The 25,642-nt window shown below is 46.4% G+C and overlaps 2 protein-coding genes across 2 annotated transcripts in view; one reads left to right on the top strand and one right to left on the bottom strand.

Annotated features, from left to right (window-relative positions):
• Positions 1-25,642, top strand: part of JAM3 (junctional adhesion molecule 3) — a 132,959-nt gene that overhangs the window by 37,759 nt on the left and 69,558 nt on the right. The window lies entirely within an intron of this gene.
• NCAPD3 (non-SMC condensin II complex subunit D3) overlaps positions 1-25,642 on the bottom strand; it is a gene marked incomplete at its 5' end in the record, with an annotated part of 36,706 nt that overhangs the window by 3,283 nt on the left and 7,781 nt on the right. The window contains 22 exons of the mRNA XM_084221534.1: positions 497-574; positions 1,382-1,521; positions 2,396-2,565; positions 3,269-3,427; positions 3,830-3,940; positions 4,374-4,573; positions 4,709-4,842; positions 5,154-5,291; positions 6,552-6,631; positions 9,529-9,767; positions 12,871-12,978; positions 13,069-13,183; positions 13,691-13,798; positions 15,128-15,243; positions 15,338-15,431; positions 15,697-15,892; positions 17,840-18,060; positions 20,202-20,336; positions 21,732-21,805; positions 24,529-24,628; positions 24,784-24,851; positions 25,374-25,626. Coding sequence (XP_084077660.1) covers positions 497-574; positions 1,382-1,521; positions 2,396-2,565; positions 3,269-3,427; positions 3,830-3,940; positions 4,374-4,573; positions 4,709-4,842; positions 5,154-5,291; positions 6,552-6,631; positions 9,529-9,767; positions 12,871-12,978; positions 13,069-13,183; positions 13,691-13,798; positions 15,128-15,243; positions 15,338-15,431; positions 15,697-15,892; positions 17,840-18,060; positions 20,202-20,336; positions 21,732-21,805; positions 24,529-24,628; positions 24,784-24,851; positions 25,374-25,626 — 3,037 coding nt within the window. The remainder of the gene's footprint in view (positions 1-496; positions 575-1,381; positions 1,522-2,395; positions 2,566-3,268; positions 3,428-3,829; positions 3,941-4,373; positions 4,574-4,708; positions 4,843-5,153; positions 5,292-6,551; positions 6,632-9,528; positions 9,768-12,870; positions 12,979-13,068; positions 13,184-13,690; positions 13,799-15,127; positions 15,244-15,337; positions 15,432-15,696; positions 15,893-17,839; positions 18,061-20,201; positions 20,337-21,731; positions 21,806-24,528; positions 24,629-24,783; positions 24,852-25,373; positions 25,627-25,642) is intronic.

Genomic DNA, 25,642 nt, shown 5'->3' with positions numbered 1-25,642 from the left:
GTGGCACCTTTACAGACAGTCCAATACAGCTTTGATTAATTGGTCAATCTCTCCAAACACCATCACCAGTGTCCAGTTAAGAAACCACCCTTTGGTAATAAATCCCCATAACACACTCCACATGTGCACAACACCAGGTGCAGCAAGTGAAGATAAGAATTGTTTCTCATTCTTTTCTCTGATATTCTCACAGCCTTCCCCAGGAAAATCCTGGGGAAATCCTGGGTCTGTGGCTCTCTGTGGCCAGGGCAGGCTGCTGAGGAAGCACAACCACCTTCCTCTTCAGCACCCCAGAGTCAAGGAAGGAAGAAAGGGCACTGTTACCTCAGCATGCCAAAATAAATTCCCTCCTGCACTGACCCTGTGAGAGGCACATGGAGACACTGCACTGTGCTTTCCCATGCACAGTTTCAGTTTTCTCATCCTTTGGTTTCAGGAGGGCTCTTCCTTCCTGCAAGCACTTAGATAAATAAATAACCCATCAGTTCCTACTCACCCTCTGGGGTGCTGATTGCTCTCCCCACCACAGTCGTGTTTCCTCCACTGGACTGTTGGTTCAGGCTTTGGAGGGAGCCTGGGAACAAGAAGGGAGTAAGGGAGATGTGAAATGCACTGCAGCTCTGCCTGGGGCTGGGCAGGGCAGGACAGGACACTCCCCACCCTGCTGGTGCCAGCTGTGCCCCTGCAGAGCAGGACAGGGCAATCCCCACCTTGCTGGCTGTGCCCATGCAGAGCAGTCCCCACCTTGCTGGTGCCAGCTGTGCCCATGCAAGGCAGGGCAGGGCAGTTCCCACCCTGCTGGCTGCCAGCTGTGCCCCTGCAGAGCAGTTCCCACCCTGCTGGTGCCAGCTGTGCCCCTGCAGAGCAGTTCCCACCCTGCTGGCTGCCAGCTGTGCCCCTGCAGAGCAGTTCCCACCCTGCTGGCTGCCAGCTGTGCCCCTGCAGAGCAGTTCCCACCCTGCTGGTGCCAGCTGTGCCCCTGCAGAGCAGTTCCCCACCTTGCTGGCTGCCAGCTGTGCCCCTGCAGAGCAGTTCCCCACCTTGCTGGCTGCCAGCTGTGCCCATGCAGAGCAGTCCCCACCTTGCTGGCTGCCAGCTGTGCCCCTGCAGAGCAGTGCCCACCTTGCTGGCTGCCAGCTGTGCCCATGCAGAGCAGGACAGGGCAGTCCCCACCTTGCTGGCTGCCAGCTGTGCCCATTCAGAGCAGTCCCCACCCTGCTGGCTGCCAGCTGTGCCCATGCAGGGCAGTCCCCACCCTGCTGGCTGCCAGCTGTGCCCATTCAGGGCAGTTCCCCACCTTGCTGGCTGCCAGCTGTGCCCCTGCAGATCAGTTCCCCACCTTGCTGGCTGCCAGCTGTGCCCATTCAGGGCAGTTCCCCACCTTGCTGGCTGCCAGCTGTGCCCGCTGCCTCGGAGGAAGCTGCCCAGCTCCTGCCCGTGCTCCGGCTGCGCTGCTGGCTCCTCTGCTGCAGCGCCTTCCTGGCCGAGGTGAGGATGGCCAGCGTGCTCAGGGACGCTGCCCTAGGGCACAAAGGGACAGGGGCTGGCATCTCCCTCTGAAAGCCCCAGGGAGACCCTGAGGGAAGATCTGTCCCCTCCCTCAGCATCTTCAACACCTAATAATGAGATTATGCTGCAGCACTTGTGACTTTCAGACCACTCTCTAAAGAAAGGATCAGCCAAGCAACATAAATAAATGGAAATAAATTAAGTAAATAATATAAATAAAATATAAAATAAAAAAATTATAGGAACTCTAATATAAAACTATTATTAAAATATAAATAATAGAAATAAAATAAATAAAAATAAATTTTAAAATATAAAATAAGATATAAACTCTGTGATTCTGTGAAAATAATGTAAATATACTATCAAAATAGAAAATATAAATACATTATAAAATGAAATAAATAATAAAAATATAAAGTGTAAAGTAAGATATAAACTCTAATATAAAATATTATAAAATATAAATAATTAAAAATAAATATAAATAATACTAATAAATTAAAAATATAAAATAATATATAAACTCTAATGTAAAAGTAATATAAAGATAGAAAAGATAAATATATAATAAAAATAAAAATAATATAAATAATATAAAATATAATATACTCTAATATAAAATAATATAAAATATAATATACTCTAATCTAAAAATAATATTAATAATATAAACAGAGACAAAATATATAAACTCTAATATAAAATAATAGTAAAAGATATAATATAAATACATAATTAAAAATAAAAATAAATATAGACGATAAAATATTACATAGAATGTAATATGAAAATAATATGGAAATATAAAATATAACTAAATATTCAAAAGAAATCCAAATATTGAATAAATGTCCAATAGCAGGAAACAAAGAGGAGCCCACACCTGCGAGCCAGCAGTGGCTGCTTCAGAGCCTCAGCACGAGGAGTGGCGAACTCAGCAGGGCCAGGGGCAGGGATGGAGCCAGGTGTGGATGGCCTCTCACCCCCAGAGCACTGAGCACCGGGATTATTCTGGCCACCAGGAGTTGCAGCTCCCTCCAGAGATGGAGACTGCTGTGGAAAACAGGAGAAAAGGTCATGACTGACAGTGGAGACAAAAGTAGAAAACCTCTTGGGCCCGAGTGTTTCAGAACTGCCCCTTGTGGGATGGATGGAAAGAGTGCTGGGGAGGAACAATTGGCCAAAATTTTACCAAGAAGTGAGCAGGCACACAAACGGCCCAGTTTAGAGGTCTGTGTATTATATATAAAGTGCTCTTCCAAGGTCTGCAGAGAAATGAACTTCCAGGCTAGAAGTCATCTCATCTTAAGGTAGGGATCTAAAATAGCTCAGGACAACTGACTCAGGCACATATTTATTTCTTTACACTGAATTTAAAAGAGTATCTCATGACTGGGATGTGTTTGAACTTCCACTTTTTAGACACCTGAAGTCAGGCAAAGTGAACTCTTTTCTTTGTTACCAGCTTATCATTCTGGGAACAGAGAGAATACAACATTTAAACCCAGCCAGTGCTAAATTAGACTTGCTTTTTCCTTTAAATTGAATTCTTTCTCCATTAATCTTGGCTTTGTTTGTTGATGTTCTAAGGCTATTAAATGACTCTAGAACCAAAGCTTCTGTCAGGAAGTACAGAGAGGGAGGAAAACCCCTGATAACCATCCTGCTCCAAGGGCTGGGTCCCCAGGCAGGGCCTGGGCATTGGGAGCACACCAATTTGAGCAGAGGAGAGATGCACAGAGTTAATGGCAATAACCACCTCCCTGTGGGCTGCTGAGGGCTGCTCTTGCTCTGACTCCTTCTCCCTGGCCAGCTGCTCCTCATATTTCTTCATGTCATACTCCAGCTCAGCTGCCAGCTGCTTGTCCACAGCAAAGAAGTCTTTGATTTCGTTTCGGTAATCTTGCATCATTTCCTGCAGCAACAAGGAATGTTTGGACCCCTTCAGAAATCTCCCCCAGCTACTGATTCACATCCCCATTCAGATCACAGCTGCTTGGGAGCGAAAGGAAACACCAGTTGGTAGAGCAGAGGTGTTTTTAACAGACTGAAGAGTTTTAACTCCAATTTGTTCTTCAGAACGTGGAAAAGCTTTGCAGCGTTTGAGATCTCCTCCTGCCCACGTTCCACACTGAGAGCCTCATCTCCAATCCCTCCACCTCCCTCCACTGTGTTATTTAACACAGTGGCAGTGTCACAACATCCCATCTTCTGAATCCCTCCCTCCTCAGAAGGCTCTTGGTTGTGGCAGTGGCTGCACATTAACTCCAGAGAGGATCAAAACATCACCACCAGCAAGAAAAACACTTCCCCTTACCCTCAGGCAGTTCATCAGGTCCTTAAGAGCAGGGATCCTCTTCTGCTCCATCAAGGACTTGAGTGATGTGATTATTGGGATGATGTTTTCGATGAAATTCTTCTTTTGAACCTTTTTGTGAACAAGGCATGAACAGTTATGCGAGGCAGTGAAGGAGAAGCCACTCTGCGGCTCCACAGAGGAGTTATCCCTCCACAGCCAGGGAATCACTGTAATTAGGGCTGCTCTTACACCACACACAGGCACAGAGGCTTTTAACCTAAGTGGAGCCTTTTCAGATGCATCACTAAGTCACTCAGATCTCACAGTGAAGGCAAATTGCCCAGAGGTGCAGGAAAATCATTGTTCCGCTCAAATGCCCCGCCAAGGAGAGGGGTGGGGAACAAATCCAGCTCAGCACAGCTCCCCTGGCTCCTGGGAAACGCACTTCTGCTCCCTCCACCTCCACAACAAGCATCCCTCACAAATTCTGCCCTCATATGGTGCTTTTACAAGACACAGAGCTGCCCAGCCCTCTTCCCACAGCACAGCAAGTGCTCCTCACCTGTGAGATGAGCTTTTTCTGGGCCACCTGCATGACAGCATTGGCCATGGCCATCTCATCTTCATCAGCCTGAATGTCTTCCTCAGGTTTGGACCTCATACTTGAGAGCTTGATTTCTTTGCAGCTGAGGACTGCAAATGTATCTGAGAGCAGCTCGCTGCCTTCCAGGTCCAAAGGAAGGACCTCATCCACAAAGCAAGCTGGAAGACACAGGCAAGAAATAATTTGATTTTCCAGAAGCAGCAGTGATGGGCAAGGTAGGAGGATAAAACACCTGGATCATGAGATTTTATACAGACACCAGGTTTTTGTTTGGCAGATTTTTAAACGCTTACCTAGGATGTTGTGGCTGATCTTGGTGGTGATGCTGAACCTCTGCTCATCTGTGAAATGGTCCAGCAGGAAGGTGTAGATCCTCATCCTCTTCTCCTTGTTCTCCTTCCCCTTCAGAGAGAAGAGCTGCTTCGCCCTGTGGCAGAGCACATTTTACAGAGGCCCAAATCACATTATGCCAGCTCCCAGGAATAATGAGACCTTAAATCAGCCAGGGATATTTGCATGTCCCTTTTAAGACCCATAAACCTGCTAGGACAGCACACAGCCCTACAAATTACACACAGCAGTGTCACAGGGAAGGCAGGACACAACTCAGCACTGCTTCCCCTGGCTCTTTTCCCTCTTTTGCATGGATAATTATCAAGTGCTGTGCTGTCACTGAGAGCTGCATGGCCAGACAGCCCATAATTTAGCAAAAATTAGCCAGGAATGTGCTCAACTGACCGCTGGCTCTGGGGGAACCTGTTGTACTTCTGATGTTTCTCGTAGCTGTTGAAATGGAAGATGCACTCGATGAAGTGCTGGGAGAACATCACAGGGTTCCTCTTCAGCAAGAGATGCACCAGGCAGAACTCTGCAAACCTGCAGAGGAGGAGAAGGAAGAAATTATCACTGGAGAGTTTCCAAAAGCCAGCCCTGAAGCTGTGTAGGGCTCTCCAGGCAGGAGGATGGTTTTCCTCTGCCACATCTCCCTCAATACCACATTTAATTCTTGCCCAGCTCACTGACACCCACCCTTTCTCAGAGGGACAGACATCTCCAGGGGGACAGACATCTCCAGGGGGACAGACATCTCCAGCATCCACAGCACTACTCATTTTTACGGCCATTAAAGCAAACTGAGTCAGAAATAAATCTGAACCTGAATCCTGTCACAGCATTTAAATTATTTAAACAACCTGAGTTCCACTGGGGCTGAGACACAGCACTCAGCAACAAGTTCATCACCAAAGGTCCTGCAAGAGCTGCAAGGCAACCCCAGGCTTGAAAAACATGGTTTTGTGTGGATGCAGCCTCCAAATGCAGGTGCAAAGGAAAAGGCTCCCAAAGAAACGGGAGGAACACGATGCTGCAATGCCACCATCTACTGGAAAGACATTTTTAGATATTCAAAAGCCACTGAAGAGAAAAGGAAATGTGAATGGTAATTGACAAAAGGTGGATGGTTCTGGAAATATCCATCTCAGATTGACTGTTCCAGGCAGAAATGAGCAGCAAGGTGTCCAATGCTCCTCTGTAACCCTAATTTCTACATGAGCTCCCCACCTGAGAGAAACCTGCCCCATTCATTTCTCACATAACAGAGCAGCTGGAGACCTTGAAACCTCCAAAAACTTCCTAAACATGCACTTAAAATGAGAGTGCATAATTCCTCTGACTCATCATTTGACAGGTCATTCCTCTGACAATTACAAGATGTGGCAGAAGGCTGAAAAGGCAAGGCATGAACGTAAGAAAAAGGAAACTCCAACAAAATATTTAATCCTAGTCCTAAAACAAACCCAGCACTTGAGACAGAGCCTGTCAGAAAACCACGAGGAAGATTTCACAAGGGTCTGTCTCGAAAATTCCTTTTTTTCTGCATAACTGAGTTCTAAATAGAGCAGAGTTGTGCATTTTGAGGACAGCCAAGGACACTCTTTGGGACTTTCAAATGACCTGGGGAGAGGCTCATCACCTCCCTGCCACCACTGCAGACCCTAAAGAAGTACAGAGGTTAGAGGGATAATCTGCTTTATCACTGGCATTTCTCTTCACAATGTGAAGGTGCCAAGACTGAGACAGGTTTTGAGACATCTCTGACCTTCACCTCCTGCATCATTTCACCGCTGAGATTTTTACCTGGCGATATCTGGGTTTGGATCCACCAGGACGCTGACAAACCGAAAGAAGAGACAGTCCTTCCACTTCACAAACTCCTCCTGTGAAAATCAGCAGAAATCAACAGCCTGAACCACGAAAACTCAGTGTGAACCTCCAAATTGTAACCAGGTAAATGAACAAACTGTGAAACCTCAGCCAGGGGCACATAAAATAAACCCCAAAAGTATTTTGGGGGATGCTCCAAGCAGCATAAATGCCACAACAGCACATTGAGGTTTACCCCAGGTATGAAGAATAAAGTAGAAAAATGAAAAATCTGCTCTCCCACCCCACAGCAGGTGTGCTCTTCTGTTTTTACACCAAACTCCAAACCTGCCCTCATGTGAATATTAGGAGGGTAAGCACCTTGAACCTCTCAACATTCACACCTTCAGAACAATCAGCAGAGACAGCAGGGAAAAAAAAAAGCATTGTGGTGTGTGGATCCTGACAGCCTGGTCAGAGAGAGAAAACCAGATAAACTTCCCCAGGAATTGTTCTGGGGAGTTTTGAGAAGACTGAGAGAAAGAATTAAAACAATCTTGCAGCTGGTGTTTTGAACAGTTGTTTTCTCATGTTTACCAAAGGGTGTCTCCTTGATTAGCCAGTGGTGAGAGGGGTGTTGATTAAATGACCAGTCAGGTCCACCTGTATCAGAACAGTGTGTAAAAGAATGAATTTCTAATAACCTCAGGTTAGCCTTCTGAATAGACTGAAGAGCCCCAGAGCCTGTGTGTTGCTCATTCCCCCATCCCTCATAGAACAGCAGCAGTGGTGCCTGTTACAGCCATGGACAGAGGAGTGAAACTGGAGGGATTTTAAAGAAATCAAGATGAGAAAAGGGGCAACCACTGACTAAAAATTAACCTCAACCACCACTAAAAATAACCTCATTCTCCAGCTGAGGTGCTGTCAACTCGACTGCAGAAAATCCAGTCACTAAGCCCAGCTTTAAACACTCTAAACTCAGGATTAATTACACCCTGAGCCCCCAGGCACCATGCAGGGCCCTGCCTGTGATTTATGGAAGCAAACAAACTTCACAACTTTTGTGAAATTGTGAAGTTGGTATGTTTATTACAGCACTGGACACATGTGGGAATCATTTCTCTAAAATGACATGCATGCCTCTGGCAACTGCAGATTTTTTTATCTTTCTTAAATACATATGCATACCATTTCACAATAGGCTCATATGTATTTATTCTACTGATTTCACATGACATTTGCTGCTAATTTTTTCTTTATCAGAAAGAACTCTTGGGGCATTTTGATGTTGCTTTCTGTAGCAGCCTCTCTGTCTGTTTCAGGGTTCAAGAGGCCCCCCTTATCTTTGTCTTTCAGCTGAAGCAGTTTCTTGGAGCATTTTTTAAATTTGAGATTTTTTAAATTTTAGAAAGCATAGACTTTTTGCGAGAACAGGCAGGCAGACTAAACAGCTGTGCTTGCAAGCTACAGACTTGATTCAAAGATGCACATTTCACTTAAAATGGATTTCTACTCTGGAAAACTTCCACTCTGGATTTCTACTCTGGAAAACTTCTGCTCTGTCTCACCTGCAGGAGGTTGGTGAGCAGGATGAGGGTGTCTCCTTCACTAGCCAACACTTTGGGGGTGCTGCAGCTGTGCTTGCAAGCTACAGACTTAATTCAAAGATGCACATTTCACTTAAAACTGGAAAATTTCCACTCTGTCTCACCTGCAGGAGGCTGGTGAGAAGGATGAGGGTGTCTCCTTCATTAGCCAACACTTTGGGGGTGATGCAGCTGTGCTCGCACACTACAGACTTAATTCAAAGATGCACATTTCACTTAAAACGGATTTCTGCTCTGGAAAACTTCCGCTCTGGATTTCTACTCTGGAAAACCTCCGCTCTGGATTTCTACTCTGGAAAACCTCCACTCTGTCTCACCTGCAGGAGGTTGGTGAGCAGGATGAGGGTGTCTCCTTCACTAGCCAACACTTTGGGGGTGATGCAGCTGTGCTTGCAAGCTACAGACTTAATTCAAAGATGCACATTTCACTTAAAACTGGAAAACTTCCACTCTGTCTCACCTGCAGGAGGTGGGTGAGCACCATGAGGGTGTCTCCCTCATTACCAATAGTTTGAGGGGTGTTGCAGCTGTGCTTGCAAGCTACAGACTTAATTCAAAGATGCACATTTCACTTAAAATGGATTTCTGCTCTGGAAAACTTCCACTCTGGATTTCTACTCTGGAAAACTTCCACTCTGTCTCACCTGCAGGAGGTTGGTGAGAAGGATGAGGGTGTCTCCTTCATTACCAATAATTTGGGGGTGCTGCAGCTGTGCTTGCAAGCTACAGACTTGATTCAAAAATGCACATTTAAAATGGATTTCTACTCTGGAAAACTTCCGCTCTGTCTCACCTGCAGGAGGTTGGTGAGCAGGATAAGGGTGTCTCCTGCACTAGCCAACACTTTGGGGGTGCTGCAGCTGTGCTTGCAAGCTACAGACTTGATTCAAAGATGCACATTTCACTTAAAACGGATTTCTACTCTGGAAAACTTCCACTCTGGATTTCTATTCTGGAAAACCTCCGCTCTGGATTTCTACTCTGGAAAACCTCCGCTCTGGATTTCTACTCTGGAAAACTTCCACTCTGGATTTCCACTCTGGAAAACCTCCACTCTGTCTCACCTGCAGGAGGTTGGTGAGCAGGATGAGGGTGTCTCCTTCATTACCAACAGTTTGGGGGTGCTGTAGCTGCGCTTGCAAGCTACAGATGTAATTCAAAGATGCACATTTCACTTAAAACTGGAAAACTTCCGCTCTGTCTCAGCTGCAGGAGGTTGGTGAGCAGGATGAGGGTGTCTCCTTCACTAGCCAACACTTTGGGGGTGCTGCAGCTGTGCTTGCACACTACAGACTTGATTCAAAGATGCACATTTCACTTAAAACGGGTTTCTACTCTGGAAAACCTCTGCTCTGTCTCACCTGCAGGAGGTTGGTGAGCAGGATGAGGGTCTGCCTGCGGATGAAGGGGTGCGGGTCGCGCAGGCACAGCGAGATGTTGGGCACGTATCTGTCGCCCAGCGAGGTGTAGCGCACGCACAGGTCGCACAGCACCAGCGCCGCGTTGTTGCGCACGGCCACGTCTGGCGACACCTGCAGCTCCCGCGCCAGCGCCGCGATGCACTTCTTGGCCAGCTCCTCGTGCTGCAGGCACAGCTTCCCTGCAAAACACCACCGGGAATTTCAGGGTTTTGTGGTTTTCACAGCCTGTGCTGCGTTAGGGCGCATGTCCCAGACTGCAAGGCAAGGTGTGTTCTATTTGCCATCTGTGTGGCAGCTGCCTGCTGGTCAGGGCGCAGTTTTTCCTTATCTCTTCCACACCCACTCCTCCCTCCTGGGGAACATCTGCTGATAACAGGCTGTTGAATGTCCCTGCATGGCTGATAAGAGCTACAGCATCCCACTGGGAGATGTGAGCCCAGGGGGAGGAGCCAAGCATTCCTACCCAGATATAATCTGAGATTCTGGAACACCAGCACAGCTTCCCACTGGATTCTATTTTATTTATTTATTATATTTTATTTATGTATTTATTCTATTTTGTTTTATTCTATTCCATTCTGTTATTCTATTGTATTCTAAATAGAATTGTATTCTATTTGCCATCTGCATGGCACCTGCCTTCTGTTCAGGGGGCAGTTTTTCCTTCTCTCTTCCACACCCACTCCTCCCATTTGCTGATAACAGGCTATGGAATGTCCCTGCATGGCTGATAAGAGCTACAGCATCCCACTGGGAGATGTGAGCCCAGGGGGAGGAGCCAAGCATTCCTACCTGGATATAATCTGAGATTCTGGAGCACCAGCACAGCTTCCCACTGCATTCCCAGAGGAGCAGCAGCTGCCTCTGCCCCTGGATCTTCAGAGGATTCTGCACCTTTCTCCAGGATCCCTGCTCCAGCAGAACCACCCCTGGCACTGCAGGAGGGCTGAGCCACAATTCCAATGGCCCTGCTGCCAGCACCCTGACCCACAGGGTGTCAGGCTGTGCTCTGGCTCTGGCAGTGTTGGTTTGGTTCACTGCATTATTCATTTTATCCTTTTATTTCCTTCTCTATTAAAGAACTGTTATTGCTGCTCCCATATTTTTTGCCTAAGAGCCCCTTAATTTAAAATTTATAGCAATTCAGAGGCAGGGGGGGCGTTCACATCCTCCATTTCAGGGGAGGCTCTTACCTTCCTTAGCAGGCCCCTGTCTTTCCAAACCAAGACAGCACAGCTCTAAGTGCCGTGTTAAGTCTAGTGAATTCTTCATATCATGGTCAGACAAAACAATTTCTCTCTAGGCATGAGATCCAAAGACACCCAACAACCTCAGGCCCCAAAAACTATAAACAAAAGTGGACTGGGGGGAAGCAAACTATGAATGACTTCATTAGCTGAAGTTGCAATTGGAGGATTAACCTCTGATATGCAAATAGACCAAACTTAAATCTGTCTGAAAACCTCATTGTGGCAGTCATATTTTCTAGAAAAATCCCTTTGCCCAAGGTTCTTCTCCTGGGAAGTTGGGAAGCCTCAGAGAAAAAAAAGGAAAACAATAATTATCTGATTGCTTTTCCTGTGTTTTGCAATGTGTTTAGAGATTGTTTCATTGGTTTTATGTGAACTGTTTTGACTCATTGGCCAATCAGGGCCAAGCTGTGTTGGGACTCTGGAGAGAATCATGAGTTTTCATTATTATCTTTTTAGCCTTCTGTAAGTATGCTTTCTCTATTCTTTAGTATAGCCTAGTATAGTATTCTTTAATATAATATAGTATCATAAAATAATAAATTAACCTTCTGAGAGCATGGAGTCAGATTCATCATTCCTTCCTCTGTCTGGGAACCCCACAAATACAAGACCTCATGACCATTGTCCATTTTGGGTCCCTCTGTAACCCTGCCCAAGGTGCATCTATTAAAGGCCTTTAATAAATTCCCACTTTATTCCCTTAACCTCTGTTCTAGGCAGCCACTCCAAGGCATCACTAGAGCAGCAGAGCTGGGATAAATTCTCCTTGCCAGCCAGCTCAGCTCGCTGCCTCCAAAACAAGCCAGGGAAGGAATCAGGAAGTAAACAAGGGAATAAACAAGAAACTCATGCTGGAACTTGATGAGCAATCTGCATGATCTCTCAGGGAGATGGTACTTCAAGTTCTTCCAAACTCCCCTTAGACCTATAGAGTGGGTCTCTATGCCAAATTCCCTCCTTCACAGCAAACTATTTCTGTGTACAGGGTATTATTCAAAGCAGCTAAAAAGAACAGCCCCAGCTGTCATAGGCATAGCAGGGAGACACCCACCTCTGAGAGCATCACTGAACCAACCTAAAATAAAGTAGCCTGCAATAGTTCTAACATCACTTCTCCCTGTTCCCAAGCTCTGCACAAAAGTATTAAACTTTCCAAAGCAATTAAGGGAAGAATAATGCTGCCTATCTGCAAAAGAAACTTGTTCCTAAGCATGGAAGTATTAAAAGCCAGAACTTTCACTTGGTGTTCCTCAGAATCCTGGGAATGCAGCTGGCCAGGTTCCTCTGAAAGCAGCGTTTCTCTCGCATTGAGGAGAACAAATATTTGAGTGCAGTCATCCTGCTCTAAGCTACATCAACCAAGTTTTCTTCCCCCTCTCTGAAGCATTTACTGAAACTGAGATGGATCCTCCAGCACCCAGCTCTGAGTACAAGGACAGCACAGCTCTGGGGGACATTGCTAATTATTGGTCACTATTAATGCACTAACCACCTGGAGAAGCAGAGCTGCCAGGGTTCTGATGGTTTGCCCAACTTGTTTCCATGGATATTTGCATTGCTAAAAGCTCCCAGCTGGGCTAATGCCAACAGAGCACTGGGGCTCTGTCACAACTGCCAGAGCTTTACATGGAATTATTCAGGTTGGAGAAGACCTCTGGGATCGTTGAGTCCAACCTGTGACTGATCCCTACTCTGTCACCCAGCCCAGAGCTTTGAGTGTCACACCTGGCATTCCTTGGACACCTCCAGGGATGGGGACTCCAAACCTCCCTGGGCAGCCCATTCCAACGTTTAACCACCTTTTCCATGGAGAAATTCTTCCTCATGTCCAACTGACCCTCCCCAGGCACAGCTGGAGGCCATTTCCTCTTGTCCTGTCCCTGTTCCCTGGTTTGTCCTTCCTGCCAGGGAGCTGCAGAGTGACAAGGTCCCCCCTGAGCCTCCTTTTCTCCAAGATTTTGGGCAGCACTTCACCAGAAAGGCTGAGATACACAAAGGCCCATTTTTAGGGCAGGATGCTGGCACTTACCCAAAGTGATGAGTGCATGAGCCCTGACCACGGGAGGCATGGCTGAGCCCCTGAACTGGGACAGTGGCTGGGAGCTGGGGATCTCCTCACTGTCTGTGCAAGCAGACTCTGGAAAAGAACAGGTCAGGGATGGAAACAGGGCCTGGCACACAGGGGTGCTGCAAATGCAAAGCTGAAGGCACAGGGAGAGTGGCTCACCTTGCTCCTCGCTGCCAGAAGAGGCCAGGATGGACTGAACCACAAGGAAGATGTGTTTGTCCACCTTGGCTGGGCACAGCTGGGCAGCCTCTCCCAGCAGGAAGAGGTGTCTCACCTGCAGAGAGAAAGCAGAAGAGGCTGAGCTGCAAAGGAAGCCAGCAGGAGTCGGTTCTTCTCCAAAAAACAACTCAAAATTCCCTCAGTGCTTTCGAGGCAGTGGCTGGAGAACAGAAGGGGAGGCTTTGGAACAGAAATCCTGGGTGGGTGGGTGTGTTTAATATGCTCCAACACCACCCCCCACCCCATCTAATGAGACTGAAATACTCCTCAAAGCATTCCATGCATCTCTCCCAAACAGCTCATCTCAGAAGTTTGAGTGGAAAAGCGAGGAAATAAAAACCACGTCATATATTAAAAATACATGGGGTGCCATATCCTTACAGCAACTGCTGGTGTGTAAAACTGCTGTGGGCTCCCAGGCCCTTAAATACAAGATTTCATCACACACACAGGCCCTGCACATTCCTGTGATCCCAGTTCTTGGCATGGATTTCGAGGAACACCCCCACCCTTTAAATAATCCTTGAAGGGAATTATTGAAAATAATAATCCCCAAACTTACCAAGAGATCTTCCTGCAGCTGCCCTGCCCCATCCTCTCTGAGGACTATGTTGGAGATGTAGCTCTCACAGGTGGATACCAAATCTCCACACACCTGGTTGAGCAGCTCCTGTTCAGTAATTAAACAAATTAATTTGACACTTTATTAATTAAACAAAAGGTAGCTGTAATATCTGTCCACACATGAATCCCTAATATCAAAGTCTTTATGTGCTTTTAATAATCTGGATCCCATTAAAATCAATCTGACAATGCCTTAGAGCTTTAAAATTCTCCCTGCACATCAAAGGATGTGTGCAAGTGTCAAAACACCTTGGAAAATTCGGCTTTTAATGATCCACAGGCCCAAGTTTACTTCATTATAGAAATCACACAGACTTAAACAAAAAGGATTTAGGCGACTGTTTCATGTGCACCCAACACATTGGAGGTGTCTGTGGGAATTTTTAGATGTTGCTTGAAAAAAGCAGCTCCATTAAGCAAGAAAACATGATGTGAATTCCCAAAGAGTGGAGGGGAAACACAGGAAAAGCAGATTATCTACTACACTGTGGTGAATATAAAGCATCATTTCTGGTTTTCCACCATCTAAAAGTGGTAATTTTAATAACCAAATACATATATAAATGAGAACTGTTAGATTTAGTGAAATGACCAACTACAGGAACATCTGCATTTCATTTTAAGCCAATACTCAGTGGTGGCTGTACCTACAGGGGAGGATTTTCTTATTGTCAGTTTGAAACCCCAAAAACCATCACCCCACCCTGGCTGTTGAGGCACAGAGGGTTCAGTTCTGCCCATTATTTACTAAACTTGATTGGGATGCTTATTATAAAAGAGCTGCCATCTACACTGGAAAAGAGAAATATAAAACAGACACGAGGAGAAATCATCAGGGACAGAGACCTGCATCAATTTTGGCTTCTTTGCAATTGTGTCCAGGCTGAGATTTTTATTTTACCAACAAAATATGGCCTAACTTCCCACTATGGGAGCAGAACACAGCCAGGGCATAAAACAAATGGAGGCAGAAAAAAATTATGAGCAAGTTATTAACTTTGTTTGGTCTCCAGGAAGAGGCCTAGGAAATATGTGTATTTCCAGCAGCTCTGATGGAGAATACAGAGATTACAGCATAAAACTGTGGCTTTAAGCTGGACCAAGCACAGCAACAGGTTTCCTTTAGGAAATTTCCTTTAGGAATTTTGTAAATTTGGACAGAAGGCAATTGCAAGGTATTTCAGAATACATTTGAAGGCAGAAGATTTCTTACAAGCCAGGATGTTCTCAAGTGCAGCAAAGAGGCAGAGCTGAGCAGAGCAGGCTGGAATCAGAGCCCCTTTTTTAGAACTCATCATCCCACAGCCTGCAGACAGCAGCAGACACCCCCTGAGTGGGGAGCAGGCTATTTTAAAAAGAGTATTTTAAGTCCCACCTGTGCCTCCTCTGGTGCAGGTGCAGAGGCCTGGCAGAGCTTCTGCAGGGTCTCCACAGCTGGGCTGATCACCTCCAGGGGACACTGAGACTCCTTCAGCCAGCTCTGGATGCTCTCTGGAGACGACAGCACACACAAAACCAGCATTTTCTAAGCTGTCCAAGTGTTTGTGGAGGCACAGAAGCCCTGCAGGTGGCCAGGACCACTCACCCTTCAGCCCCTCGCAGCTGCTCCTGGGGAGGTGCTTTGCCACGTGCCCAATGACACACAGGACATGTCCCACGGTGCCACTGCTCGTGTTCTGCTGCCTGCAAAACCAACAGCGAGCTCTGAGCCACGCCACCAAAGCACAGCTGAGCAACCCTCTCATCTGGGACATGCATTATTAAGGCAGACCTGTCAAAGGCAATGAAAACTCAGAGGGCTCGAGGAAAAGAGGTGGTTACTGCATGGATCTCAAAGCCTTTGCTGGATTTCCAGCTGCAGAAGCGACAATTTGAAAGAAAAATTGGGATTTAAGCAGCTACCAGGCAATCTGTGGAAGGGCACTGAGAGCTCAAAGCACACACTGACCTGCTGATACTGTCCCAGGATTCAATGATCTTGGAATAATCCAGCTTGGGGGAAGAGCCAGCCACCTTGGCAAGCAGCATCCAAGCTGCCCTGGAGTGCTCTGTCTCCACGTGAGACATGACATTATTGATAAAAGTGGAGGTGAACTTGTTCTGCTTGGACCACATAAAGAAGGCTTTGCTCAGGTAACGGCTGCAGGGAGGAAAGTTTAAAAGAAGACAGTCAGGAAAATCCAGGAAAATCCAACACAACAAAGCTGCTATTGGCTGGCACTGCCACAATTCACACTGAAAATTTCCATTTACACATATTTTCACTACAGAGCTGGCACCCCTACATGGATGTTGGGTCAGTAACACAGAAGGTCCAACTGGTCCCATGACACATCAAGAAATTATAATTTCAGCAATTTGTAACCAAGACTTTCCAGCAGTTGTTATTTAATATCCAGAGTCATTATGATGTCTCAGGCTTAGCTTTTCTATTTTTCAGATTTTGTTCTGCTTTAGTGTGTGGGTCTGGGCTCACATCAGGGGATGCTGAGCTCTGTGCACAGAGCAGGGAGACAAAACAATTCCTGCTCCAGCTGGGCACCAAGGACAAATGAGCCAAATCTCAGGCCAGGAGCACAAACCCCGTGGGCTGGAGAGAGAAAAACAAGCAGGGTGGGACTGCAGGGGCTAAAGCTGGGATGGGACAATGAACTGCAAGGTGCAAATGGAGCAGAGCTGATCCCAGGGAGAGACCCCGTGCCCGGCCGGGCATTTTGGGGCCATTTGGGTTCATTTTGGGGCCATTTTGGTTCACCTTGGGTGCATCTTGGGACCATTTTGGTTCATCTTGGGCTCATTTTGGGGCCATTTTGGTTCATCTTGGGCTCATTTTGGGGCCATTTTGGTTCATCTTGGGCTCATTTTGGGGCCATTCTCGGTTGTGCTGCCCAAGGTGCATCCATTGAGGGCCCTTAATAAATCCCTTCTTCATTCTTTAGCTCCATCTGTCTCTGTTCCAGTTCAGCCTTCACAAGGCATCAACAGAACGGCCTAAACTGGAAGGGACCTTGAAGATCTCTCATTCCAGCCCCTGCCATGGATAAGGGCACCTTCCCCTCGCCTGGGGTGCTCAGAGCCCCCTCCAGCCTGGCCCTGAGCACTCCTGGGGATAAAGGCACAGCAGAGTCATGTCAGGCATCACAGCCCGCTCGTTCTTCTGCACAGCTCTAATTATCTACTCCACACTGGTAGAGCTGTGAGATTTCTCAAGCTGCAAGGTCCTGCAGGGTCAGGAGGAAGAAGGTGCCAGGAATGTGCAAACCCTGTTACAAAATGGCCCAAATTAGAACAGTGACAGCTCCCCACACTGGCACGGCAGCACCACCAGTGCCTCATCTGCTATTTCTGAGCTATTATGCCCTGTTGACTAATAAACATACAGCTGTCTTTAATCAATGTTGTGTCCTTGTCATGCTGTGTGTCATCCCATTTCTCCCTCTCCTTCCCACGGCAGGCAGGATAATTCGATTTGTCACAAGACAAGTAACATATTGTACATAAGAATTAATACAAGGTGATGTTCTTGCTTTATATATCCTCTCTCACTTCTGTCAGAGGAACACCTCCATCTGACTTAAATATTCATGTGCTATCAGTGCATCCAGCATGGGATGCAGCAATGAGCATTTCAGTCCAGGGAGAGAGCACAGGTGACAGGAGCAGCAGGTGAAAACACCTGACACAAAGCAAAGCTGAACTCTTCTTGTCCGTGCTCAACAGCCCTGTCCTGGGAGCTGGCAGGGCAACACAAGCACCTCAACGTGGTAGTTTCCATCCTCAGAAAGATACTGAGAGTTTCAAGCAGGGAATTTGAGCAACTTCAAAGAAATCCCTGAGAAAAATTTGGTTTCTGGTCCTTGCACAGCAGACAGCACGTGCACTGTAACAGGGTGTGTGTGAGCTGTGGTACCTCACAGGGAATGAGAGCACAAACTCAGACTCTTATCTTAGTCCTCAGTCAATCAGTAATTTCCTTCTGTAAAGGAAAAGTTCTGTATTCTAATGGGATTAAAAGTAAAAAAACCCCAAACTTCTGGGTTTTATCCCTGAATGTCAACACAGGCAGGGGAGGGAAAAATGCACTTACCTCAGCTCCTGGCTTTCTGAAGACAACAGGGAGAGCAGATCCCACGCCAGCTCCTGCCTCTCATCACCACTCCTAGATTTATTGTAAGGTTTTATGTGCTGCAGCAAGAGCTGATCCAGGCAATCCAAGGCCTTTTCTTGGACAGAGCTTTCTGCATCCATCACCACAGGCACCACTCCATCCAACCAGGCCTTCTGCACCAGGACATTGCTGTGCTGAGACTGAGAGAAACATTTTAAAATCATTGGGGGATCCCAAATGCATGGCTAAGAGCAGCAAAGGCCTCCAGGTTCAGCCACAAACTTTAAAACTTGAATTTTAATCAAGCCCAGCAGTGTGGCAGCAGGTGGGACAGGGAAACTCAGCATCACAAGGTCTTTAATCATCTCTATGATAAATACCTGGTGTTTCTGCTAAAGTACTGCAACACTTTGTTTTGAGACTCTATAAAGAATTATAACAGGTTTGCAATAAGGCTGTACAGCAGATGATTTAGCACTAAAAAAAAAAAGAGCTTTGCTTAATATAAACCCTGTGCTCCAAGCCTGAGTTACAAACCCCCTGTGAATAAATAGAAAAGAAAGAAAAATATAGCATTGCTATCATCCACACATTACATCTGAAAGTGATTCAGGGTTTTTTTTAACTTGAGAAGGCCAGCAACATAAACATTTTCTTCATGACACATAAATCAACAGCCAGAAAAATCAGTGTTTCCAACAGTTGGAAGCACTCTGCATAAATCACAAGTAGGTATCAGAGTGAGTCATGACTTCCGAGTCAAAAGGTAATGAAAAGAATTAGAGCAGCCTGAAATGCAGCTCCCAGAGTGAATAACTGATTGGTGAGGTCCCTCTTGCTCCCTCCCCTCCCAGGTGTGGCAGAATTCCCATTCCCCTTGATGCCTTAGGATTTCAGCTTTTATACTTTTCAACTCCTGTGCTGCTTTAGGGTATGACTCTGAACTCCATCTAGAGTGTCAGCTACTGTTCTCCCGTTCTATTCAGACAAAACAATCCCTCCAGGGCTCTAACTCAAGGACACCTCACTGCATCAGGCCCCAAAAAGTACAAACAAAAGTGAATTGGGGAGGAGCAAACTGAGGGAATACTTCATTCTGTTCAGGGGGCAGTTCTCCTTGTCTCTTCCACACCCACTCCTCCCTCCTGGGGAACACCTGCTGATAACAGAGACTGAATGTCACTGCATGGCTGATAAGAGCTACAGCATCCCATTGGGAGATGTGAGCCCAGAGGGAGGAGCCAAGCATTCCTACCTGGATATAATCTGAGATTCTGGAACACCAGCATGGCTTTTCCACTCTATTCTATTCTATTCCATTCCATTCCATTCTATGCTATGCTATTCTATATAGAATTGTGTTCTATTTGCCACCTGCATGGCAGTTCTCTTCTGTTCAGTGGGCAGTTCTCCTTATCTCTTCCACACCCACTCCTCCCTCCTGGGGGGGAACATCTGCTGATAACAGATTATTGAATGTCACTGCATGGCTGATAAGAGCTACAGCATCCCATTGGGAGATGTGAGCCCAGAGGGAGGAGCCAAGCATTCCTACCTGGATATAATCTGAGATTCTGGAACACCAGCACGGCTTCCCACTGCATTCCCAGAGGAGCAGCAGCTGCCTCTGCCCCTGGATCTCCAGAGGATTCTGCACCTTTCTCCAGGATCCCTGCTCCAGCAGAACCACCCCTGGCACTGCAGGAGGGCTGCAGCCACAATTCCAATGGCCCTGCTGCAGCACCCTGACCCACAGGGTGTCAGGCTGTGCTCTGGCTCTGGCAGTGTTGGTTTAGTTCACTGCATTGTTTATTCTATCCTTTCATTTCCTTTCCTATTAAAGAACTGTTATTTCCTGCTCCCGTATTTTTTCCCTGAGAGCCCCTGAACTTCAAATTTACAAAACTAAGAGGGAGAGGGTTTACTTTTTTTTTACATTTCAGGGGAGGCTCCTGCCTTCTTCCTTAGCCCGCACCTCTCTTTCCAAACCAAGACATAATATAAAATACCCATTTAATTGTAGTGGGATAGGATTTAAGAAAACAGTGTAGAAAGTAATCTGTAGAAAATAATAGTGTAAAAAGTAATCAAAGATTAGGAACAGGCCTGGCTTTACCAGGCCACAGCTGTGACCAGTGAGAAGAGGAGTGCTATGGTAGAGTGGGCTGGTGTTGAGAAGGGAACTGCAGTCAGTTGGCTACTGAAGAAGAAAGAGTCAGCGCTCTGAGGAGCTGCCCAAAAGAAACACCAAAAAGGAATGAAACCTTTGTGATGAGGAGCCAGCAGCATGGAACCCCTGCAATGAGATGCCCAGACTGTTGTTACCCTTGCCCAGGCTCACCAGGAGCAGCTCGGTGATGGAGTGCAGCGCCTGCTTCCGCACGGACACGGCGGGGTCGCGGCAGCGCTCGCGCAGCACGCCCAGCTCCTCGGCCGTGCAGGGCACCACGCCCTGCTTCAGCAGGCTCACCAGCACCTGCCAGGCAAACAGCAGCACTCAGTTGCATTGCAAAGCTCCCACCAAGGGTTCCCACCTGCATTTACACCCGCCAGGTGTTTGGTTGGGCTCGGAGCAGAGCTCAATCAAAAGGGATCGAGTTCCATTCTGGTGTGGCTGTTTGCACTGGTCATCACAAACTACAGGGGCTCTACTTGGGGAACTTTCTCGGGGGCAGCATAAAAACAGGTGGTCAAAAAAACCCCCTTGCCCCTCCCCACTGCTTTGCAGCCTTCAAAATCTCTTCATTAATTTGGTAGGAACACCTTAACCAGAGAGAATTACTGAACATGACATTGCACTTGTCTTGATATTTGGAACAATTGCAAGGAGGAAGATTGGGAGCCCAAACCCAACTGATCCCACCTAGACCCCCACTGTCCTGTTTAGGCTATAATCTCCTGTTTCACAAGAATGCAGTCACCATGAGCTTCCTTCTTTGTCTCCAAATCCCCTCCCATTTTGGACCCACCATTAGGTTCAGCTGGGCTGGGCACGCCAGGGACACTGGGTGGCAAAGCAAAAATACAATTTACCCCCCACCAACAGCAGCCAGAGATTCATCACACCCAGAGTGAAGCACATTAACAATTCATGACTGCTGGGCACAACCAGAGATGGAAAATGAATCAGAAAACATCATTCCAGTCATTGCTGCTCTGGAACAGCAGCTGGAGAGGGAGGGTGTCACAATTTCCCCTTGAAAGTAACGTGCCTCTTATATGAGCCACCGTTTTTGCTTCATAATAAAGAAGAGGGATTTATTTTTATTCTTAATCAGAAAGCATTAAAACATGAATTGCAAAGCCCTAACTGGGAAGCTCAAATCAGTGTGTGAATTGAGGGGGAAGAGCTGGGGTGAAGAGGACTAACGGAGGAAGGCAGTCAGCAGCAGACACCTCTTTTTTAAAACAAGGAAATTTCCATTGAAGCATCTCTCTTTAAAAGCTAATGACTTCATTAAAGAAATGAGCAGCAAGGAAAGCAGCACAGAGCTCAAAAAGAGGCTGGATATAACCTAATCCCTTTGCTAACAAGGTCAAAACAAACTAAGCAGCTAATATGCTTCAGTTTATGAGGAAGTCTCTTAATTGAAATGCCTATTGACATTTGACAAGAGCCTCTCCTTGCAAATGACGGAATAACAGAATGCCAGCAAGGGTACTAGAGAAATTTCCATCATTATGCCTGCATTATTTACTTATCAGGAGCTAGTAAACAAGATCCTAAATGCCTCTAAGGCACTCTGCAGGGAGAGCAGGAAGCTACAAGTGGGCAAAGTGACAGAGTTTGCAGCAAAGCTGTGGCCTAATTAATTATTTAACAATCTGGGGTAATCACTGAGAGCAGGGAAGGATGCAAACCCCAACCTACCTGCAGAGCAGATTTCCTCACGTTGGTTCTCTCATCTCCAGCTCTCACTCTCAGCATGGCCATGACTTCTTTTCCTATCCAAAATGAGGATAAAAAGGAGTTACCCCCACGAAGAAGGAATTGCTCACAGCACCAGCTGGAACCACACAATCACAGAATGGTTTGAGTGGAAGGGACCTTAAAGCCCATCTTGTTCCAGCCCTGCCATGGCAGGGACACCTTCCACTATCCCAGGCTGCTCCAAGCTCCATCCAGCCTGACCTTGCACACTTCCAGGGATCCAGGGGCAGCCACAGCTTCTCTGGGAACACTGTGCCTCAGTAAATCAGCAAAAACAAACTCAAATGGTTCCCCAAAACTTTCAGAAGGACTCAACACTTAAAATCACCCAGAACAATCCAGAATGAGGCATAAACCAGAAGGAAAAACAACCCTGAACCATTTCCCCACTTCTTTCATTTGAAAACTCATCTTAATACAACACAAAATAAAATGATGGAACAAATTACTTGAGACACACAGAAAAAAAAAAGGTGAATCTGTAATTTCTGACCTCTTTATCTGTCTACACAAAAGATGTCAGGCTACTTTCAGAGCTGAGAGCTCAGCAGGTGAGTCAGGCACAGTCTGTGGCTCAGGTAACCCTGGCACCTGTGGGAAGAGCTACCAAGGAGCCAACACAGAGCCAGGGGAGGCTCTGCAGAGCTCACAACACCCACAACCTCCTGGGAGCTTTGCCTCAGAGCTGCACACAGCATCAATGTATGAACTGCTGTGTGCCACAGAGGGAAAATGACTCCATTTGTTAATTCCTTGAGGCTGCAGAATGGCAGCTGCAAAGCACCACCTCAGAGTCTGCAAGGAAAGCAGAACACATCTCTCTTCCCTGGATGTCATGTTAGGGCTCAAATTTCACCCTGCACAGCCATATTCATACTTATTTCTGCATGTTGGCAGGGAAAAAATACATCATCAAGGCAAGAAGTTATTAAATGACACAGAACTGAATGCACAGATCAATTATTTCTCACATTTTGAATCACTATTAACTGGCCATAAGGACTTCAAGCATTTTATGGTGGCTTTTAAGGTTTTTATTTATTGCTGTTTGTCAGATTTCCCAAAGATATGCCAAATTTGGAGATCTGTTACTTAGAGATTCACATGGACATCCATCCTGTTGCCATTAAAAATAGGATTAGTCACAGGGAACTAAGCAAAACTAGCTTAAAAATACATTTTTACCAAAAGGAAGCAAAGGGACTTTGATCTGGGCTTTCTTAATGGGCAGCTAAGTGCAGTTTCCATCCTCCTCCCAAGAGCAGCTGCACAGGAAGAGCACAGAACCTTCCCACTGCAAGATTTTGCTACTAAAATAGTCCAGTCTTGTGAAGGTGACCAAATAATCACACTTTGACATTGATTTTTCTGATGTAAAAAAGACAAAGGGGGGGGAAAACAACAAAACAACCAAAAATCCCAAGTTCTAAAGGGCTGAGAACTCCCAAGGGAAGGCAATGTTTGATGCTGGAGGGCAGAGGGAATTCTGCAGTGCACACCTCACCTTGCAGGTTATCCCCACCCTTCTCATCTCTGCCCTTGAGCACTGAGCATGTTCTGACTCTCCCTGGCTGAGATTTATTTCTTTTCTAAGAGAAATGAGCTGTTTGGTCTTCAGAGGAGAGCAAAATTAGCACAGGCACAAGCCAAGCACAGGCACGGGCCAGACAGCTTTGCTAATGCACCTTGACTGCCTCGGAGAGCCCTGGATTCCAGAATCCTCTGGAGCTCCAGTCAGTCTTTCTTCATTCCAGCCTTTTCTTAATTTGTTTTGCCAAGTGCCAAGTGTGTGCTCAGCTGGGTATCAGAGACAAACCCAGGCATCCTCTGGCACGAGGAGCCTGCAACTAAACAGGGAATTCACAATACCTTGAGTGGCCTGGAGGACTTTTCTATCTGAGGGAGCAGATTAAGGAAATTTATCAGCAGAGAGTGTTTGAAAAAAGGAGCTTTCAATGGGGGGAGATTGGAGCCTGGCTCCTGGAGATAGGGAGGGAGATCCCATGTGAGGAGCAGGGTGGAACAAAGGCACCCCTGCAGGATGTGAGGCAAGCAGAGAATTGAACTGTCAGCAGTTCAGGGGAGGTGAACAGCAAGAACTGAGAGTGCAGATGCTGGCAGGGGCTGAAAGGTTAGGAAGAAAAGCTTTTCCACACAAGAGGAAAAGAAAAAGGAGAGGTTTAAAGGAGGAACATCCCGGCCACAAAAGCCAACTTGCATGGTGATTTCATGCTATCAACACATTAGAGGCAGCTTGCCATGCTGCATCAGGGCATTTTGTGTGACACTCTGCTTTCAGCTTTCAACCTGGTGCTGCAGAGAAACAGATCCTTGCCTACAGAACAGAGAGGTGCCGTGCTTTACACAGCAAAATAGATCAGTTCTTTGTGCACTGGAGCAAGAGATTTAATTACCCTGAAATTCATGGAGCTACAAGTGTTATATTCCACATAAATTACAAACTGGGAAGAATAAATTACCTGCTTCTCAACAAGGGCTGCCACCGCATTAGTACCAACAGACATCTGCATTTCAGGATTAAATGTATTTTTCAGACTTGAGTGGAAATAGTGTTTCTTTGTGGCTGGCAATTCCACCCCCTTCATCACCCCTAAGTGTTTTGTAACAGCTTTCTCCACTTCCTTTGAGAAATGGACAATGAAAACACTTCAGAAAGTCTGATTTCAATTAAGGCTTTGAATGCTTATCTGGAAAGGCTGCTTTAATTCTGACATACCATCAGGCCCAGCAGTGTCACTGCTGTCTGTCAGCTCGATAGTTCTGAAAGTTGCTAAGGTCTTCAGTGGATGGCTGGACACAGCTGAAAGAAAAGATAAAAGCTGAGGAATAATAAAGGCATACATTCACCTGGCAAGAAGATGGTTCAGTGTTAAACAGAAAGCCTCATGCATGCCCTAGGTTTAACAGATATGTGTATTTTTTATGAAATGGCATGCCAAGAAAAGCCTGAGACTTACTGGAAAAGAATGACTATACCTTCTGCACTGACTGTCACACTCGCAGTGTTTGTGTTTGCTTCCAACACTGTGTGGACAGAGGCTGCCAAAAAAGAGAAATAAAAAAGGAAATCAAACAAAGTGTTTGAATTCTGGATATCCCTGCCATTCCAAATTCTTTTCGGGCGAGCAATCCAGCTGTGGGATGCTGGGTGCAGGCTCTGAGTCGTGCCATCTGGCCTTCACCACACCTGAGGGAGCTCGGAATGCCAGTCACGAACAGAACAACTTAGCAGAAGCAAAAGGCAACTCAAGATTTAATCAGCTGTCAGGCAAGAATGAACTGCATTTTTTTTTTTTCCCAATGAGCAATTTTGGTTGTCTGTAAACATCCTTCAAAGGGACCTCACAGAGGAATCTCTTTAGAACTGATACACGAGAATAAATCCCTTCCAAACAGGAGGCTTCATGAGGAACAAGGCTGGTGCATTCCTGCTCATTATGGCACAGTACGCAAGGACTCTGCGAGCCAGATTTAAGTTCCTGACAACTCCTACCTCCCAGCAATTACCCCCTTGAAAGTTCAAGAATGAGTTTCATTACCTCATGTGCCCACAGTACTCACAGCTCTGTAGTAGGTCCTGAATGCTTTTCAAGGTGGCAGCAGCTTTCATCTCGAGACACTGGGCGAGGCTGCTGAGCGCTTTGCTCCGGACCACGGGGGCTTTGTCTGAGCACCGGCCAAACACCATGACCTGCACTAAAAACTTGTGCTTTAGCAAACTCTGCTGATCCTGGGACAAGGAGCTGCCTGGGCTCCTCTCTGGCAGCTCCAACAAAGCCAAGGCTACATCAAGAGCAAACACTCTGTAGGAAACCTGCAGGAAGAAAAAG

This window comes from Fringilla coelebs, assembly GCF_963513975.1.
Source record: "Fringilla coelebs genome assembly, chromosome: 25".
NCBI lineage: Eukaryota > Metazoa > Chordata > Aves > Passeriformes > Fringillidae > Fringilla > Fringilla coelebs.
The sequence above is the reverse complement of the archived record's forward strand: the minus strand, read 5'-3'. Positions and strand labels throughout refer to the sequence as shown.